General features: G+C 39.1%; 1 protein-coding gene across 2 annotated transcripts in view; it reads left to right on the forward strand.

Moving 5' to 3' along the window:
• MELK (maternal embryonic leucine zipper kinase) overlaps nt 1-21,890 on the forward strand; it is a 73,551-nt gene that overhangs the window by 42,212 nt on the left and 9,449 nt on the right. For both annotated transcript variants that reach the window (XM_061132284.1, XM_061132285.1), the window contains exons 12-15: nt 6,950-7,078; nt 11,205-11,327; nt 18,161-18,392; nt 21,293-21,389. In XM_061132284.1, the coding sequence (XP_060988267.1) occupies nt 6,950-7,078; nt 11,205-11,327; nt 18,161-18,392; nt 21,293-21,389 (581 nt within the window). The remainder of the gene's footprint in view (nt 1-6,949; nt 7,079-11,204; nt 11,328-18,160; nt 18,393-21,292; nt 21,390-21,890) is intronic.

The raw sequence follows: 21,890 nt of genomic DNA on the forward strand, positions 1-21,890 counted from the left end.
TGAAAGACAATTTCAGACAAATGGAACATATCTGGAAACCAGAGTGATAATTTACTTTTTCAGTGGAATGAAAGGAAACGGCAAAAACTGGGAACTGCTGCTAGAGGTGTCAGGTCCTTCTTTTTTTTTTTTCCTAAGTATTTATTTATTTGGCTACACCAGGTCTTAGCTGCGGCCTGAGAACACCTAGTTATGGCATGTGGGATCCAGTTCCCTGACCAGGGATTGGATCCAGGCCCCCTGCACTAGGAGAGGGAGCCCCAGCCACTGGACCACCAGGGAAGTCCCAGGTCCTTCGTCTTTTACAGTGAAAATTTGAAGTTTTCACATAGACAAGTTTCATATGAACATGAATTTTTCTTTGGGATGATCTTTAATAGAAAGCTATATTTTGGATTCAAGAAATTGCTTTTCAATTGTTATTATAGAAATTTTCAAATATCTATAGAGGGACTAGTGTAATAACAATGATTTTCCATGACTGATCTTTTAGCTTTAATGAATAGGTATTAACGTTTTGCCAGTTTTATGTATATCCCAGCACTGTCCTCCATCTGCCCTTTTTAGCTAAGACATTTCAAAGCAAATCCCATGTATCATGTTGTTTTATGCAGAAAAACTTTGGCAGGAGATTCACAAACTTTTAAAATCTGAATCTGAAAAGTAACATACTCAAAACGTCAAGAATCTTTGGGTAAAAAGTCTTTAAAATAGTGTCCTTTATGTGGTCTCTACATATAATTTTCAAACTTGAAACTGAAATGGAAATAGGAATTATAAAGCAATATAAAAAAGCATCATAGAGACGGTTTTCTGGTATTACATCTCTCTAAACATCTCGGTTGTCTTGAAAGCTGGGCGTGACCAACGTCAGGAATGTGTGAGGAGAGCAATCGTTTTCCTCTTGTGTACTTCCCCTTCATTTTTAAATGCCTATTTGTACTTACTTTCCAGTCCTAGGGATGAGTAGACAACCTCTTCAAACCCTTGGCCGAACATTGGAATCACCTAGGAACTTTAATCCTGATGCCTAAACCCCAACCCCAGAGATTATTATTTCATTGATCTGGGGTGTGGCCTAAGCATCAGAATTTTTAAAAAGCTTCTCAAATGATTGCAGTATGTAGACAGGGGTTGGGAGGTACTACTCTAGATTCCTCTCTTCAAAGTGTGATCTGTGACCGGCAGCATCAAGCATCCCTTTGTGCTTGTTAGAGATGCAGCTCACTTTGTGCACCTCAGACCTACTGAATCAGAACCTGCATCTTCGTAGAACCCAAGTGATTCATCGTGAAGCACTGGTCTGAGTCGGTGGTTCTCAGCTGGGAGGGTTTTGCTCTCCAGGGACATCTTCGCTTGTCACAACTAGGGTTTGTGTGTGAGCTAACATCTACCTGGTGTTAACCTCTACCTGGTGGGTAGAGGCCAGGGATGCTGCTGAATATCCTATAGTACACAGAATAGGCCCTGGCCACAAATTACCCAGGTCAGTTATCAACAGTGTTGAATTTGAGAAATCCTGGTCTGGGACATCTCAGAGAATTCACATTGGTTCTGGGTACTTTCCAGTTTAAAGAGCCTTGGGAAAACCAGTTTTGAGATCAGCCATGGTTTGTTAAGTTTTTTTTTTTTCCTGATGTCTTGGGCACTCTGCTGTTACTTTTCAGGCTGGCTAGACAGGACAGAGATCAGTTTAATGTGATCCATGCTGGGTATGGAGCTGCTGATACTTTGTGTAAAGAGAGGATATTATTCACAAACATTCAGCTTTTGGAACTACCACTTATATATTATATACCTGAGCATTCTTAAACTGCTTTTTGTATTGGAAATGAGAATCTCTCATGTGTCGTGATTTTGAGCCATCTTGTTTTAACCCTCTTGAGATTTCCTCCAGTGGTTCTAGAGCTTCCACTTCATTGCTTTCCTCCCTTTCTCCCTCGTCTTCCAGCTGTGAGAGGCTCTGGATTGTGGAGCAGCCAGTCATCTGGGTGGGGAACTTCACTGAAGGTCCCATGTGCACACGAGGACCTGCAGACCAAGACAGATCCTTTCCCCTCACCCCTGTGGTGTAAACTCTCATGTATTCTGGTGACGGAGGTTTAAAGATTGAGGGCCCCATTGTAGGCATATAAATGTTGTTCCTTTCTCAAGACCCTGTTTTCTGGAGACTGTTCTGTCTGACTCTTTCCTTATGTGCTGTTTCTCATGCGCTTAAGACAGATGTCTTGGCTGACACGTCAGCCTCAGCAGGTGTTGTTCTGCACGTGGAACAAACTTGCTTACCTTCAAAGCCTTACTGCCTGACTTCCTTGTCCAAGAAGGAGACTCAGTAAATATGCACTCAGGATTTTCTCGGCAGTTGCTCTTTCGTGAGCAGTCCTTCACTGTCTGTCATAATCCTGTGTGGTTGTGAGAATTAATTCAGGACAACACCGCTACACCCCAGGCGCAAGGTCAGGGGAAGGAGACTGAGCCGTCCCTCAGTTTATCAAGCCCTGTGATCCAGTGGCTGCCTGTCCTTAGCCCAGGCGCCCAGGCTGTCCTTTAACAGTTGGTTTGCGTGAACAATAACTGGGGATTTTAACATGTTTTTCATTTCCTGGAAGTAGAACCTTCTTTATAACAGGTAAACCTTTTGCTTTACTCTCAGACATTTGACTTTCTAAAGAGGGAGCTGCTTAAAAGATAAGAGAGACATTGGTTGTGTTAGACTTGAGGATTGACATCACCTGGAAAGCGTAACTAATGCATTGATTTATCTGTTATTAAACATAGAACTCCCCTGTGCATATTATCATAATAAGTAGTATGCAATGGCTATGGCAAAAAAAGTTATTAAAAGGATGTTTTTTTTGCCTAGGAGAATAGAGAGTTTCCAGGATGATTATTAAGCTCTGAGGTATGTTTAGAAAACTCCACCTGAAACTCAGCATTTTCCCAGTATTGTTTACAATGCCTGGGTTACCCCATTGTTAACAAGCAAGTGGCAACTTATTTCTGAGACATTGTCTCTAATCAGTTTATGGCATCCTTTTCAAAAAGGCATTTATCTAATAGGTTTTATTTATCCTCCCCCATGTAAATGAAAACTCAGTAACATATATTATAATAAAATACTTGCCATTTCATGCAGAGAAAATACTGGACAAATGGAAACATACAGAAATAGTAGAAAGACCTTTGAAAGACTCAGCAATATTTGGAGAATGATGATACAAGTCTTAGGGTATATTGTGTATAAGTTTGAGGGTACAGGGAGACACAATTTCTTTGTGTCTGAAGAATATTTGAAGAATGCTGATGCAGAAAAGTATTAGATTTGCTCAATAAGGTACACATTAGGAACCAAGGGATTCAAGAAAATATGTGTTTTAGTTGCTAAAAAGAAAACTTTCTAATACAATTCTTTAAAAATGGAAAAAAAAAAAAAAAAAGGCATTTATCACACATGAGACCATAGATGTGGAAGGTGCGAAAAAAACCTTTAACATGGAAATTATGTGGTGGTCCAGTGATTATGACTTGGTGCTTCATTCCTGGGGTGTAGAATTCAGTACCTGGTCGGGGAACTAAGATCCTACAAGCTATGCTGCTGCTGCTGCTAAGTCACTTCAGTCGTGTCTGACTCTGTATGACCCCATAGATGGCAGCCCACCAGGCTCCCCGATCCTCGGGATTCTCCAGGCAAGAACATTGGAGTGGGTTGCCATTTCCTTCTCCAGTGCATGAAAGTGAAAAGTGAAAGGGAAGTCGCTCAGTCGTGTCCGACTCTTAGCGACCCCAAGGACTGCAGCCCACCAGGACCCTCTGTCCATGGGATTTTCCAGGCAAGAGTACTGGAGTGGGGTGCTATTGCCTTCTCCCCTACAAGTTATGCCACACGGCCAAATAAATAAATGAATAAACAGTTAAATAAATAAAATCTTTAACATAACTTTTGGAGAGTAGAGAGTTAGTTGTCACCTAGTTTCCAAGTACCTTCTCCACGAAACCTTTCCCATCCTTCCTTCTCCCCAACCTATCTGAATGAAAGGTAACATTCCATGATAATTTATCACAGTGTTACACTTTTTCCACTAGATTGATTTGTCCATTATGTAAATTTCAAAGTATATACTACAATTGTGGCTATCTAAAATGCTAACAGATAAAACTTATTAATAAAATCAGAGGTGATAGTAGACCTCTTTGGGTCATATGAGAGATGACATGTGAGACATAACCCCTTTGTGAGAGATGCACAGCATAAAATACTATTTAATTTTAAATTTTAACACTTTTACAGGGCAGAGAGTCTCTTAGTCTTGAGTACATTATTTAGAAACTTTTAGTTTTTCATGAGGATTGAACAGACATGTTTATATTCAACACCTCCTAAAACCTCACTAAAATAGTAATAAAGGAATAAAAAGGCAAACATTTCACAATGAAAAGATTGAAAGAGGAGAAAAAAGAAATGTTAGTATAATTTTAGAAGTTATAAAATAGCTAAGTGGCAGCTGACATAGCATTTTGGAGAAAACTGAAAGCAGAGTGCATGGAGTGGGAAAAGGCAGTAAGCAAATTGTTAGAGCCCTGGACCTCCAGAAAGGCTCAGGAGCCAGAGGTCCTAGGAACCTCTGGAGTCAGGTTGGTTGGAGTCTCTGTTAGGAGCAGTTAGGCTGCTGGGTCCCGTTCTTTACCTTGTGCTGTATGATAACCTTCCTCCCCTCCAGCAGAAGACTGGAGAGACAGTGAACAAGACATGCTCTTGTACCAGATGCAGCTCAGGTGGGGGTGATGCGCCATTCTGAAATGGATGCATTGACACATACAATCCCCTTACTGAACAGTGAACCGCCATCTCTTACTCCCTTCCCTACTCAACTCTGAGAATGCTGGGATCAGGATTTTATCCTAACTGCAGTGGGGTTGAGGAAATTACTGGAAGACTCATCTTTAGGGAAAAGCCAAGAGAAAAGACCTACTATACCAATGGTTGGGAGTTCAACTTCCTGCCTGTTAACCTTAAAACAGGGCTTCCCAACGCCTGGGCCACAGACTGGTGTAGTCCATGGCCTGTTAGCAACCAGCCCACACAGCGGGAGGTGAGCAGCAGGCTGGAGAGTGAGCAAGTGAAGCTTCGTCTGTATTTGCAGCTGCTCCCCATCGCTTACATTACTGCCTGAGCTCCTCCTGTCAGATCAGCAGCAGCAGCATTAGATTCTCATGGGCGTGTGAACTCTACCATGAACTGCATATGTGAGGAATCTAGGTTGCATACCTATTAGAATCTAATACCTGATAATCTGATCCTGCATTACGGTGAGTTGTATAATTATTTCATTATGTATCACAATGTAATAATAATAGAAATAAAGTGCACAATAAATGTGCTTGAATCATCCAGAAACCATCCTCTCCTCACCCCTATCTGTGGAAAAATTGCCTTCCACAAAACCAGTCCCTGGTGTGAAAAAGGTTGGGGACTGCTGTGTTAGAGAGAAGCCCCCAAGGTAATGAACTGCCCCAAACTACACATAGAGTCTTTTAGCTGTGTAGTATGCTCTTTGCTTCTAGAGACAATCAGCCAGAGATCACCAGACTTTTGAGGACATCCTCTAACATGAAAGTCAAAGATCAAAACAATGGGGTCGGGGAGAGAGTGAAGCAAAAGTATAGATACTCAGAAAAAAATCAGATAATGCAGGGAGTGGAAGAAAATGGCTAAGAAACAATAATTACTATTCTTTGAGATAAGAGAAGCTATTTCTTTTTCGAAATAGGAATAAGATGACTTAAAAAGAACATTTTAAGAGATAGCTCTTGAAGATTTAAAATATGACCAGAGAAATGAAAAGCTCAGTAGACATATTTCAAAATGAAGTTAATGTGAAATCTTTCAAAGGTAGAACCTGAAGACAAATAGATGCACAAAGAGAAGAGAAGGTAAGAAAGGTCCAACATACACATAATAGAAGCTGCAGGAAAATAAAAAACAGAGGAGGGGAAGGAAACCAAAGAAACAGTATGAGAAAAAATATCCCAGAAGTGAAAGTATAAGTAACTAGGGCTTGGCAAAATGGATGAAAATAAATCTGCACAAAAGCCTATTTTAGTAAACTTCCAGAAAACTAGGGGTGAAAAGGGAGATCCAGATTTTCTAGAGACAGGAAGCAAAAGGTCACACCCAAAGGTTTGGGAATCAGAAAGACTTGATTTTTCGGTAACTGTACTAATGTGAGAAGACCATGGGACAGTCAGTGCCTTTAAAGCTGTGAAAGTTATTGTCAGCCTGGAATTCCATACCCAGCCAAGCCAGAATCAAGTGTGTGAGCAGCACGCAGTCATTTATCAGACATGCAGAATCTCAAAAAGCTTACCTCCCATTCATCCAGTAATTAAAAAGTTTAGTAATTGGCGTGGCAGGGGTTCCCCCGGACTTTACTCACCCTCTGGCCTCTGTTCTGATTGATGTAGGGTACCAATTAAATATTTTGGACATTACCTTTACTTAGTCGTAAGGACTATTTACATGATTATAATAACATAAATGTGATTTAACTAAAAATTATGATAAAATTGTAGTAGGAGGGTACAGGAAGGAGATATGTTGGGGGAAAAGGAAGGAGTTGAAATAGAGCTAAATAGAGCTTCTTTTTTCCATAGTAAGAAAGCTAGAGACAATATCTGACACTAAACCAAAATTTAAAGCTGTATAATCAATTGATTTAGAAATACAGAGAAAATAACTGAAAGTGTTAAAAAGTCGTACCTTTTAGAGAGTGGAAATTGTGTGTGGGGTATGGTGTAGGGGATTGCTGTTTCTCATTGTATGCTTTGTAAAGCTTAAAAAAAAATTCTAAACTCTGAATGTCATGACATTGGGGAAAAATATTAATTTAAAATAAAGATGATGTCAAAAGCAAGTTTAGTCTTCTAAACAACTGGATTTTCTTTTCTCCAGTGGCAGTATGATCACCTCACGGCTACTTACCTTCTGCTCCTAGCCAAGAAGGCTCGGGGAAAACCGGTTCGTTTAAGGCTTCTTTCTTCCTGTGGCCCGGCCAGCTCAACGCCAGTCACGAACCTGAAGGTGAGTGTTGGAACCTTCTGTGGGCGTGCCATCCACTCTTGCCATGTGCTCACTGTTCGTGAGTGGATACACGCCAGGAAGGTGAACGTCGCTGATGTCAAGGACCCGGAGGCAAGGCATTTTATGATTTAAATATTTCTGTTAAGGGAAATGAGAAATTCTAAGCTTGAGTGCTAAAATTTTGAATGTCTGCATGGCATTAAAAGAAAAATTTCTCCCTTCCTCCTTTTTTCCCATGAAAGTAACTCCTGATTGTTGTAGAATAATTTTAAGCCACAGATAAGCTAAAGGAAAATATAATTTATCTATAAAGTTACTAGCACCTATAGATAAAATAGTTTATATTTTACTGTCTTCCCAGTCTTTTTTAGTATGCTTGTTTATATCTAATGTAAATTATAAGACAAATTATATATGCTTTATGTAAATGAAGTGTTTCAGTGAATATTTTTATACTCTTTTATGTTAGGGGTTTAGGATGTTTTGAATAGTAGATGTTGCTCATGCAGCTCAGGTCTCTCGTATGACTTGTAACCAGTTTACTTTTTTCTGTTCTGTGGTCTCGGTCTCGTTTTCCTTCATCATGAAGGTGTAGAATGGCGGAGAACGCCTCACCTGTGTGGAAGCACTGCGTCATTCCTAAGTGCTCACATCTGTCTGTTTTCTGTATGATTCTCTGTATTTCCCACGGCTTAAAATTCTGCCTTCTAAATACTCTGCCGCATGGATGTGGAGCTTTGTAATATAATCTTCCTTCCATGAGTTCAGGTTGCAGTGTAAATGATTTTAGCCCTGGAAAACCGTACTTTTGTTCTCAGAGAGGGGGAGTGTGCCCTCTCTGTGGAATCCAGGATGTGTGCTCAGTCTCCCAGTCGTGTCTGACTCTTTGCGACCCCATGGACTGCAGCCCGCCAGGCTCCTCTGTCCCTGGGGCTTCCCCGGGCGGGAATACTGGAGTGGGCTGCCATGTCCTCCTCCAGGGGGTCTTCTTCTCCCCGGACTGAACCTGCGTCTCTCTCATCCCCTGCGTTGGCAGGCGAGTTCTCAATCACTGTGCCACCTGGGAAGGCTGGAATCCAGGATAGCCCAAATGGTTGTGTGAGTGCAGTGATTTTTTTTTAAATTGGAGGATAATTGCCTTACAAGGTTGTGTTGGTTTCTGCCATACAACAATGTGAATCAGCTGTAAGCGTACATATGTTTCCCGCCTCTTGAATCTCCCTCCTACCTCCCAGATATTTTTTTCTTTAGATCTCAAAACTGTGTTTTAAAAATCTTCAAATACTACCCCTCTCATAAGCTTCTGTGGAATCCACCCGTGCCCGCAGCCCCGGCGGCTCCTTTAACAACTCGTGCAGACCTCTCTCTGGCACTTGTCAATCATGTACTGCACGTCCAGTGGTTCTTTTGTCCCTGCGAGACCTAACCTGTCTCCCTTCTCTCCCTAGTTGGTCTTTTGACCAAATTAAAACCTGAAAGTGTTAGTATAAGGGGCTGTTGTGTGAAGAAATCTCTAAAGTGAGATAAGCTTACTGCTGGGCTGTTTTTCTTTTACAAAAATGTTTAGCTTTGTATTGGAGCATGGCTGATTTACAGTGTTGTGATAGTTTCGGGTGGACAGCAAAGGGTGAGCTGTTTTTCTGGTCTGTTCTCAGTTATACTGGGTTGGTGAATATCCCACGCCCAGGAAGATCTTTTATCTACCAACTCCATGAATCATCCCATCCCTCATCCTGCTTACAGAGCGAACTCTTTAAAGCCTGATACTCAAGTCGGTACCTTTGGGTTCAGGAGGACGCAAAAACATAAACTTTGCTTCTGATCAAGGTAATTTCATAGAGATGTTAGATACCTCCATGCTTAGAATAAACCTCAGTTTAATTTAATTTAATTTATTTTTTATTTTTTGGCTGCACTGTGTGGCATGTGGGATTCTAGCTCCCTGACCAGGGATTGAACCCAGGCCCTCAGCAGTGAACGTGCAGAATCCTAACCACACTGGACTGCCAGAGAGCTCCCTAAGTTTTTGAGTTTATGACACCCTAGTTAAAAGGTCTTAGACATTTTCCTGAGCCATTAGATTTTCTTATATCTGGATTGGCCTGGTCTCAATTGATATGCTTATATGAGGCATAGAGTATCCAAGTAAAAATGATCTGGGAAGGTATTTAATCTTTCATCTAATGAGCATTTACCCAATAATTTAATTATTTGGGCATTTATATTATTGAGTCAATTTTTATAGCCAATAAAGAGAGTTTTTAATGACAAGAAATGAAGTAGAAATCAAAATTTTTTTTTTCTCCCTGATCTTTATGCAACTCACTAAGGCTTGAAGCAAGCTATATAGTCTCTTCCTGCTATTCTGCTCCTTGATAGAGTCACTCTTTTTTTCTCTAGAGTGTTCTTTATAAAAAAAGTAAGTAATTCTGAACTATTAATCAATGGATGACACTTTCAGTGAAATGATAATACAGTCTGATCTGAGAATCACAAAAAGACCACATATTTTCAACTTCATTAGCATTTTCACGCCCTGTGCTAGCTCTTGGGAAACAGTCTATAATGAAGGAGAGCGCTTGCTGTCTAACAGATAAGATGAGGCAAGTCACATATAAATAACACAACATCATAGTAGATGGTGGGTACCAGGTAAGCGCTAGAGATGTATGGTGGGGGCTTTATAGAGCATGGGAATGATCACTATGGGTGATTCAAACTGGATCCATTGTTAAGTTTAGGAAAGCAGAAAAGAAGGAGCACAGAATTTAGGGCAAGATAAATGGAATTAGCAAAAACTCAGTCTCCTAAATGTGCTTGATGTATTCTTTTGACAATGATTAGATTTGTTTGGTTAAAATAGAGTTCAAGGGGGAAAAGTAAGAGAGGGAGAGAGAATGGGTGATCTGGAAGGGTAGCTGAAAGCTAGATTGTAGAGAACCTTGAAATGCCAGATCAGAGGGTTAGCCTTTATGCTATAGGTAGTGGGAAACTGGATTTTTGAGCAAGCCATGACAATGGCAAATCACCAGCTTGACTGATTTTCAGAATTCATCCATCTGTGTACAGGATTGTTCAGTCAGGGACATGTATGTGCCTTTACTCCCTAACGTAGCCCTCATTCACACAACGCTGCTTCTCCCCACTAAGCCCAGACTTAGTTTTTTATTGTTCTCAGCCTGGCACTCCGTGTAACTAGTTCTAGTTGATGGTAATTGACAGCCCTGGAGAACTCTGTCATCCCTGGTTGAGAGGGTGGAAAGACTAGTGGTGGGGATTGTATTGTCTGCCTGAATAGTTTAGATATGAGAAGATTTGTCCTTGAATTAGAAAATTAGAAAAGAAGGGATTTTTGGGGTGTAAGAAATTCAAGTACAGTTGCCTGACCAGGCTAAATAGGTGTTGAAGGAAAGAAAAATAAAAAATCCAACTATACTGCATAGTCTTAGAATCTAGGGTGTATCTAGTGTGTTCCTAGTTTATTTAGCTTCCCAGGTGGCTCAGTGGTAAAGAATCTGCCTACCTGTTCTTGCCTGGGGAATGCCATGGACAGAGGAACCGGGCAGGCTACAGTCCATGGGGTTGCAAAGAGTCAGACATGCCTGAGCAACTGAGCACAGTGTATTGAGGAGGAAGAATGAAGGAAAATAAGTGACTCTGGTGGCATTATTAGCATAGGATCCCAATATCTTGTCTCCAGGAGATGTTTCATAAGGCTGACTTATTCCTAGCAGAAACTGCTGACTACTCAGTATGTTCTTGCAACCAAGAAACCTCTGTTTCAGAGGCCCTTCCATTTTCTACTTTGTCAGAGAGCTGCTTATTTGTGGATTTGCAAAGGAGTCGTTTGTCTGGTGTTGTAGTGATTCTGTGATAATGATAAGCTACTTAGCCGTATAACATAAGAACATTCCAAGGCATCTTGTTTGAGAGTCAGAGATTCTCCTGTCTAATAATTTGAATTAAAGACTTTTGACTTCTTGTTTTCAGTTTTGGATGTGAGCTCTTTCTATATACTGTCTCTCATTTCTTTCTGCTTCCAGGGCCTTGCCCTGTGCCTGTAACATACCCTTTTAAAACTGAATCATGGTGGCATTGTTTTCTGAGTTCTTCTGTTTTTGAATAGTCAAAGAATCTGAGTCTAGAAGATATGATCACCAGTGACGAAAATTATGTGGCTGGATTAATAAACTATGAATGGTGTGAAGACATTTCATCAAGAGGTGTGGCTACTCCACAAACACCACAGGTTGGTTATTTTTATTATTTAAAGTAGAATATGTTGTCTCAATTATAAAAAATATCTAGGCTATATAACATGAGATCTAATTTGTGCTTGCAAATTTCATGAATTCCTAAACCACTGAAAATATTGACAGGAGATTGTTGGGATATCAATGAAAGGAAGCCAATTATTTCCAAGTTGAATTCTTTTCATTTTGGAGCACTTTACTGCTCTTTTTTTTTTCCTTTCCTCCCCTCCCCTCCTCTTTACAAAATGAGGTATAATTTAAATGTCCCCGTTCCACAAACTTATCAATACTTGATATGTTTTGTATTTAGTACTTTCTAATCTGATGAATAAGAAGTGATATCTCAGTGTGGTTTTAATTTGTACTTTTTTTATTACGTTTGTATCTTTTCATATGTTGATCAGCCAGTCTTTTTTTCTGCTTTATGAAATGTCTTTTTGTGTCTTTTGCCTGTTTTCCTATTGGATTGCTTCTTCTCTCTGGTGGTATTGAGGGAATTCTAGGTTTAATTCTCGCCCTTCGTTGGTTGTGTATTGCTGGTGAACAGGTATCTCATCTGAGTTTGTCACTTGTCTTTATACTTTGATGGCAGGAGTCATTAATTTTAATGAGTTGTCAGCATTTTTCTTTATGGTTTGTAGCTTTTGTATCTTTTAAAAGCAATCATTCTCCAAAAGTTATGAATGCATTCACACATACTGCTTCTCGAGTTTTAAGGTTTTTTCTTTCACATTGACGTCTTTGATCTATGGAGAATTAATTCTCTTGTGTGGTGTGAGGTAGGGAATCAATTCTTCCTCTTATAACCAGTTATGCCAGCACCATTACAAAGCCCAGTCTTTCTGCATTGATCTACGGTGGCACTTTTGTCAGATATCAAGTTGTTCTATGTATGTCTGCTTCTGAGAAATATTTTGTTTCATTGGTTTATTTGCATCAATACCATCTGTCCTACCTCTTCAGTTTATAATATTTCTTTTATCTGGATGGCCAGTTTCCTCCCATCTTAGGCTTCTGTAGGGATATCTGGGCTATTTCTTGTTCCTTTGCATTTTCATGTACATTTTAGAGTCATTTTGATAAATTTTTGATAAATTGATAAATTTACATATACTTAAAAATTAAAATTACATTGGTTCTAAGATTCAATTTGGGAAAAAATTGAGGTCTGTACTCTCAAACCCCCTCATCTGTAGACATAGTGTACCTTGCTATTTATTAGGTTTTAATTAATTGCTTTCAGTAAAATTTTATAAATTTCTCCCAAAAGATCTTATATATCTTTTACTAGATTTATTCCTGAGTACTTTTATTTTTTGTTGCTATTGGGAATATTAGGCTTTTTAGAGTCACATTTTCTAACTGTCTAATACTGGGATGTAGATATGAAATTGATTTTTGTGTATTGATCTTATATTCAACAGCTTTCATAAACTCTTAAATTCTTATACTTTATATGTTCTTTCACATATTATGAGAAATTAGCTGTGAATGATAGTTTTGTTACTTCCTTTCCAATTCTCATGCATTCAGTGTCGTTTTATTACTGTACTTAGTGGTCCTAACAATATAGCGGACATTCTTGTGTTCTTCCCAACTGTAGAATGATGCCACTAAGATTTTATCATTCAGTATGCTGCTTGTTTTTTCTTTCTCATTCCCCTTCCCCCTCCCTTTCTCTGTTCTTCTTTCCCTTTTCCTGTTACCCTCCTTTTCCCTCTCTCTTCTCTGTGCCTCCCACCCCGTATTTTTCAGACTAAGAAAATTTTCTCATCTATCCTGGTTTGCTTAAAAATTATGGATCTCAATTGCAGGATAAAAAGATTAGATAGAATTCATCTGTTGAGATAATCATCTGGCTTTGTTCTTTCCATTTGTTGATGTGGTATATGTTACATTAATAGATTTTATTTTAAAACAATTCTGCATTCTTTAGATAAGCCCAGTTTGTCATGATGCATTGCTCTCTTTTTTACACGTTGATGGGTTTAGTTTACTAATAATTTTCATTTAGAATTTTTGCTTCTATGTTCTTAAGTGAGATTGGCCAATTCATTCTTAAATGACTTTTTTTTCTTTTGAAAATTTTAGTTTTGTTATGCCTAAGTAATACATAGGTATATTCATCTTGTAAAAAAATTCAAACATTACAGAACTATGTTGAATAAAGAATGAAAGGCTTTCTTCCCCTGTTCTTGCATCCCATCCCATCTTATATTAATTGTATCTGATTGATATTACGATTATAATTTGTCTTGTATTTATTTATTTTTTAATTTGTCTTTTAAAATGATTTGGAACATAGTCTCTCTTTTTTATTCCCTGAAATGGTATTTAAGAACTATTAATTATATTTTCCTTGAATGTATGATGGAGCTTATGTAACTATCTGGGCCTGGAATTTTTCTGTGAGAAGCTAGTCAACTACTGATTCAGTTTCTTTTGTGTTTATAGGACTACACAGTATTTCAATTTCTTCCTGTCAGTTTGGTGAATTTTTTTTTCTAGTGTCCGCTTCATTTAAGTTTTAAAATGTTTTGGCATAAAATCGCTGGATACTATGGTCCCATGGACCTTTCACTCATTTTCCTCCAGTAGTTAATTTTGTATAACTGTGGTACAATTTTTTTTGGCCCTATACATTTTTAATTTCATAAATTACATTTTTAGAATGTAATGCTATTGATATTTGTTTTGATTGACTCACATTTTCCTTCATTTACTTACCCTTCTTATCTCTCAAATCCTCATTCTAGAATTATTTTTTTTCTTCCTGAAGTGTATCCTTTAAAATTTCCTTTAGTGGAAGTTGCAATTGATAGCAAACACTTTCTAAATTGTCTTTTTTTCACTTTCATTTTTGGAATGCAGTTTCTCTGTATATTGATTTCTAGTTTATCAGTTATTTTACACTCTTCATTTTGAACATATTATTCCACTCTCTTTTATTCCCCCCTCTGTTCTCCTAGAGATCTGTTTATTTTTTAATTAATCAAGAATTGTTTAATTGCTAAGTCATGTCCAACCCCATGAACTGTAGCCCATCAGGCTCCTCTGTCCTTGGGATTTCCCAGGCAAGAATATTGGAGTGGGTTGCTATTTCCTTCTCCTCCACTGTCTTCTTGTTTCTGCAGTTACCATTGAGTAATCAGTGTCAGCAAATTTACCAGCAAATTTGGAAAACTCAGCAGTGGCCACAGAACTGGAAAAGGTCAGTTTTCATTCCAATCCCAAAGAAGAGCAATGCCAAAGAATACTCAAAACTACTGCACAATTGCACTCATCTCACACGCTAGCAGAATAATGCACAAAATTCTCCAAGCCAGGCTTGGAGAACCATAAACTTCCAGATGTTCAAACTGGATTTAGAAAAGGCAGAGGAACCAGAGATCAAATTGTTAACATCCGCTGGATCATCGAAAAAGCAAGAGAGTTCCAGAAAAACATCTACTTCTCCGTTATTGACTATGCCAAAGCCTTTGACTATGTGGATCACAACAAACTGGAAAATTCTTCAAGAGATGGGAATACCAGACCACCTTACCTGCCTCCTGAGAAATCTGTATGCAGGTCAAGAAGCAACTGTTAGAACTGGACTTGGAACAACAGACTGGTTCCAAATAGGGAAAGGAGTACATCAAGGCTGTATATTGTCACCCTGCTTATTTAAGTTATATGCAGAGTGCATCATGAGAAATGTTGGACTGGATGAAGCACAAGTTAAAATCAGGATTGCCAGGAAAAATATCAGTAACCTCAGATATGCAGACACCACCCTTATGGCAGAAAGTGAAGAACTAAAGAGCCTCTTGATGAAAGTAAAAGAGGAGAGTGAAAAAGTTGGCTTACAACTCAACATTCAGAAAACTGAGATCATGGCATCTGGTCCCATCGCTTCATGGCAAATAGATGGGGAAACAATGGAAACAGTGACAGAGTTTATTTTTGGGGATTCCAAAATCACTGCAGATTGTGACTGCAGCCATGAAATTAAAAGAGGCTTACTCCTTGGAAGAAAAGCTATGAGCAACCTAGATAGCATATTAAAAAGCAGAGATATTACTTTGCCAACAAAGGTCTGTCTAGTCAAAGCTATGGTTTTTCCAGTCATGGATGGATGTGAGAGTTGGACTATAAAGAAAGCTGAGCGCCGAAGAATAGATGCTTTATACTGTGGTGTTGGAAAAGACTCTTGAGAGTCCCTTGGATTGCAAGGAGATCCAACCAGTCCTTCCTAAAGGAAATCAGTCCTGAGTGTTCATCAGAAGGACTGATGTTGAAGCTGAAACTCCAGAACTTTGGCCACCTGATGCGAAGAACTGACTCATTTGAAAAGACCCTGATGCTGGGAAAGATTGAGGGTGGGAGGAGAAGGGGACGACAGAGGATGGCGTGGTTGGATGGGATCACCAACTGGCATGCCATCGCATGGCATTCATGAGTTTGGGTGGACTCCGGGAGTTGCTGATGGGAAGTCCATGGGGTCGCAAAGAGTTGGACACGACTGAGCGACTGAACTGAATCAGTGTCAGTTAGGTTGCGTTCTAGTTAGTCTTTTCTCCCTGGCTCTTTTTAGGATTTTCTCTTTGCTTTTGGTGTTCTGCAGTTTCATTGTTAGGTGTACTGTCTGGGTGAGTAGTGTCTTCTAGAGTTGTCCAACCTGGTAAATATAGATAGGGATTTCTTTTTGTTTGCGATTCATTGTGTTTCCTGTATTTGAGGATTTGTGTTTTTAATTAGTTTTATAATATACCTTGAGTAATTACTGCTTTTTCATTGTCTCTTTTACCTATCTCTGGAACGTATAATAGATACCTGTTAGGCCATAGAGCTTCGTCTTCCGTTTATTTTAAATTCTCTTTCAAGACACGTGCACCCCAATGTTCATCGCAGCACTGTTTATAATAGCCAGGACATGGAAGCAACCTAGATGCCCATCAGCAGATGAATGGATAAGGAAGCTGTGGTACATATACACCATGGAATATTACTCAGCCGTTAAAAAGAATTCATTTGAACCAGTCCTAATGAGATGGATGAAACTGGAGCCCCTTATACAGAGTGAAGTAAGCCAGAAAGATAAAGAACATTACAGCATACTAACACATATATATGGAATTTAGAAAGATGGTAATGATAACCCTATATGCAAAACAGAAAAAGAGACACAGAAGTACAGAACAGACTTTTGAACTCTGTGGGAGAATGTGAGGGTGGGATATTTCAAAAGAACAGCATGTATATTATCCATGGTGAAACAGATCACCAGCCCAGGTGGGATGCATGAGACAAGTGTTCCGGCCTGGTGCACTGGGAAGACCCAGAGGAATCGGGTGGAGAGGGAGGTGGGAGGGGGGGATTGGGATGGGGAATACGTGTAAATCTATGGCTGATTCATATCAATGTATGACAAAACCCACTGAAATGTTGTGAAGTAATTAGCCTCCAACTAATTAAAAAAAAAAAAAAATTCTCTTTCATATATCCCATATCTTTCTCTCTAAGCTGTATTCTAGATCACTTCAGATTTATTTCACATTCACTTTCTTTTTTCATTTCTATCTATCTGCTATTTGACATGTCCATTGAATTTTTCATTTTGATCATTGCATTATTTCTAGAGATTTTTATTCTTTTTTCAAAATTGCTTTAACATTTCTCTTTTCATGTTTTTAATTTTTTATTATTTTGAACATATGAACATATTTATGTTCTGTACTTGATAATTTTAATACCTTACATCTTTTTGGGTCTGTTTCTTTTGTTTCTTTTTTCTCCTGACTTTTGTTCATGGTGTTTGTATCATTTGTGGTTTTTTTTAATAGGCTCATTTTTCTGGAACTCTTTGGGAATGCTTTGAGGCTTGGATTAAGGGTTGAGGTCTTAGGTTGTGCTGGATTGAAGCTTTTCTTTCAGATAGGAATTGTGTTTCCTTTTGTCATGTTCCTGGAATACAACCATTTAGGACTAGAACTATTTTAAATTAAATTCTAAGGCTGAATTTCTGGGATATGAATTTGAGCTCCAAACCTGTGTGAAGACTGTCCTGTGGTTACTTAGCAATTGTTAAAGGAAACTCTCTTTTCTTCCTCAGAGCCATAACCAGGACAGACAGGTTTTTTTGGCCAACTCCTTTACAGGGCAGGTCTGAATTTATCCACCCTTTCATTTTCATTCTGGCCCCTCCTGGCTTACCTGGAAGCTTGGCTCTAACTCAGCACCTTGCATAGGTCTCATCTCCTGCTGTAGGTTATGCGAGAGAGTGGGTAGGTGCCCTTAGGGCAGCAGACAGTTTCAGCCTTGATTACATTTCTGCATTCATGTTCCTGTTTTTCGTTTGACCTCTGAGGATTTTCCTATGTTTTTTGCAAGCTCAACCATAAATTTGAAAGGATTAAGACATATTTTCTATGCAACATTTCTGTTAGAACATTTTAACATAGTTTTTCTGTGCTGGTCATTGACTGAACTTTTATTTCTTGGTACAAATTAAAAACAAACTGGCAGTCTAGATATGGGAAGCAATTCTTAGGGATTTATTTGTGGCCATCCTCAATTGCCTAGAATCTGGGTGTGTTTGATTAAATACATCTTGAAACATGTTGAAAATTACCTGTCAATAGACCAGCCTAAAGCGATCTACATGTACTAACTAAAGGGAACTGAATATACATTTTCAAATTTCCTGGTATCCCCAATAATATCCTTTTGATAGTGTTTCATTTTAATAAAAATGGTGCAAGGTAATTTGCAAATGATTAAGGCATGTTGTAAAGAAATTGACTTTTCTTCTTCAATGTGCTTTATCCAGTAACTTTTTTTTTTCCAGTTTGCCAAGCATTGGACAGAATCAAATGGCCTGGAATCTACATCATTAACTCCAGTATTATGCAGGGCATCTGCCAATAAATTAAAGAACAAAGAAAATGTATATACTCCTAAGTCCACTGTAAAGAATGAAGAGTGCTTTGTATTTCCTGAGCCAAAGACTCCAGTTAATAAGAACCAGTATAAAAGAGAAATACTCACTACACCCAATCATTACAGTACACCCTCAAAAGGTATTTGCTGTTTAGATTCAACAGTAGCAAAATATCTCGAAATTCCTTCTTCTTACCTTGCTAAATAAACATATAGCAGATCAGAAATGGCTAGCATTGCCCTCAGGAATTATAGGAGAAGCCAGGCTGTTTTTTAAGCGTATGTTATTTGCATTAGTTGGAATGAAAGCATATTAATCAACTTCAGATTTTTCTCAAATGTTATTAAGTTTTTCTCTTTCCCACATTTATAGAGTTGAATCATAGCATCATAGAATATTAAAGGTGAAAGGCAAGTTATTGCTGATTTAATCCCCTTACCCTTTTCACAGCTGAGGAACCTGAGACTCAGATGAGTGAAGGGGTTTGCCCAAGGTCGTACATGTAGGCTGAGACCTTGCTTGCCCCTCTGCCCAGGCATAGAAGGACTCCATTCAAATCTTTGCTGAGCCTTTCTTACTCGTCTGGAGCTCTAGTTCTGGTGTCTGATCCTGTTCTGCCTGTTCTATCACTGATGCCCTTCCGGATACCTAGAGCTGCATCCATATTACAGATCTCTCATTTACCTTGATTTCCTCTTCATTTTAATCATCACCAGTTATTCAAGCTGTTTCCTTGGTGACATCTCCGTGTTTTGATTGCTGGTCTTCTCTGGGCACATTCTGTTTTGTCGCTCTGTTTAAAACACAGTGCCTAGAACTGAGTCCAGCGTCTAGTACGTGGTCTCACCAGGATGAGACAGCGCTCTGCCTCCCCGTGGCGTGGCGTGGCGTGGCACGTAGCTGGAGCTGCGCTTGGTATCTGTACCCATTCGGTGCCTGCCTGCATGCCAAGTTGCCTCAGTCTGCCTCCTCTCTGCGACCCCATGGTCTGCAGCCCGCCAGGCTCCTCTGTCCATGGGATGCTCCAGGCAAGAACACTAGAGTGGGTTGCCATGCCCTCCTCCAGGGGATCTTCCCGACCTAGGGATCAAACCTGCGTCTTTCATGTCTCCGCATTGGCAGGAGGGTTCTTTACCACTAGTGCCAGCTGGGAAACCTACTGCCTGGTATATAATGGGGGCCATTTCTGTTGAATGAAGAAATGAATAAATTAGAGAGAGCCTGAAGGGATTTTATTTACTGTGATCTAGCCTTTGTCACTTTAAAGAAATGACACCTAAACGTTATTAGTTTTCTTTCCAGCAATTGTGACCTACTTGTGTGTTAAGTTAAAACCTTAATGAATCCACACTGTGAAACATTGCCTTGTGAATGGCTGCCCACATCCTGCCATTGTGTTTCCAGTTTGCTAACTGACTGATAGCCAGTTCTAGAGTCTACTTCTTGTACATAAAGTTATTATGAAACACTTGGTGAGAGTATTTGCTGGAAGTTCTGTTGATAGCATTATCCAGTTGAAGCAACACTTTCCCTAAAATCATAAGACTGGTTTGGTGTGATGTGTGGAAGCCTGTGGTTATTTATGAGTGTCAGTGAGATAATACTTGCACATAGTAGGACCTCAGTAATTGCTGCTGTTGCATCGTATCTCTTTCTTTTAATTCTCTTAACATACCTACAAGGTCCTTTGTGAGTCGTGAGGTTGGGCAGGAAACTAGAATGGACCTTTAACTCATCTTAACCCATTCAGGGCTTTTTTTTTTTTTTTTTTAATTATTAAAAAAAAATAGTCCCTTCTATTATTGACTTTAAATAAAAATTTTATATAATTCTGAAAGTTTTGAAAATATAGGTAGTTTGGAATTTATAATCTTAAAGTGTCATTAATTTACATATCTTGTCCCTGTGAGAGATTACATTGGTCAGAAGCTGTTTTTGGCCATTTTTCTTTAAACATAAGGGCTGTCAAGAAAAGCAGTGGCTGGTAAGCCCCAATTGATAGCCTCCATTAGCACTTTGCATTTTACTTTTGCTCTGAGTCATTTTCTTAATATTTATTTTTTATGATTATTTTGCTGCTCTGGGTCCTCATTGCAGCATATGGGATCTAACTCCCTGACCAGGGGTTGAACCTGAGCCATCTGCACTGGAAGCATGGAGTCTTAGCCACTGGATCACCAGGGCAGCCCCTCTGAGTCATTTTTTGACCTAAGAATTAGTTTTATTTTTCTGAATCCTGTCTAATCCATTTAATGAGAATTTGTTGAAGGGTAACTATGTATGGTAGTAGATACCCTCAGTACACAAAGATGAAAACTCTTTTCATAGGTATTGCTGATTAATCTTATTTTCTTGTTCTTGGGGAACCAGTGAGAGTAATGCTATATAGTCATAAATAAAACAAGACCCCTGATCTCTGTTTAAAACCATGGCATCTTATATTTCTAGGCAGTATACAACTTTTAGATTATGAACAAAAAGTTAGCTAATTAGCAGTAACCAGGTTGTTAATGCAGATTTGTCACAAACTATATCAGTTACACATACAATGCTAGAATAAAACCCCAAATTCTGGAATATGGAGTATAAAAATAACTAAAGCTCACAACCTCTGTAATAACTTTTGTCAGCTTTCACAGGGGACTGTTCTCTTTGCCTGACAGGAGTTGAAAGGGCTATGAATTGAGTTAATACCTCTCAGTAATATATCAATTAAAGGTATAAATACAGATTGACTTTTATTTATAGAAAGATTTATATGTTCTATTTAGATTTGTTATGTGATATTTATAACAAAATCATAAGCATGGTTTTACAGTGAAGAAAAAGCAGAGTCACAGTTGTAAAGCAAGATGATTTTGTTTTTATTATAAATCACATGGAAACATTTCTTTAAAGAATTAGAGTGTTAACATCACTGGGCAAGTGATTACAATATTTCTGAGCCAGTGAATGAGGTGATACATGCATTATTGATAAAAATTTTGAAACCATAGCATGTAAGCTACATATGGTTTGTATTTGTTGTTTTTCTAATAGCTGGAAACCAGTTCCTGAAAGAAACCCCAATTAAAATGCCGGTCAATTCAACAGGAACAGAGAAGTTAATAACAGGAGTCATTAGCCCTGAGAGGCGGTAAGTGTTCAGTTTTTAAGACTCTTTTGCTTTTTAGTATCTGTAACCAGATTTCCTTTTTTCCTATATGATAAATCCAATTAAGGTACACCAGCATGTGAATTCTGTCGAGGACTGCAGGAATGTCTGTGTAAACGTCGTCTGCGGTCCTTACTGAGTCTGTTGACCCTGCCTCCCTCGGGGCACTTGTGAGACTCGGCAGCAGGAGGATTGACACCTTGACTTAAAATACACCAGGGGCTTCCTTGGTGACTCAGTGGGAGAGCACCCCCTGCCAGTGCAGGAGACATGGGTTTGACCCCCGGTCTGGGGTGATCCCACAGGCTGCAAGGCCGCCAAGCCTGTGAACCACAGCTACTGAGATTGTGCTGTAGATCCCGGGAACTGCAGCTGCGGAAGCCTGTGTGCCCGAGAGCTGTGCTCCCCGACAGGAGAAGCCACGTTCAGTGAGAAGACCATACACTGCTGCTGGAGAGTAGGCCCTGCTCGCCACAGCGAGAG

The sequence above is a fragment of the Dama dama genome, chromosome 29 (assembly GCF_033118175.1).
Source record: "Dama dama isolate Ldn47 chromosome 29, ASM3311817v1, whole genome shotgun sequence".
NCBI lineage: Eukaryota > Metazoa > Chordata > Mammalia > Artiodactyla > Cervidae > Dama > Dama dama.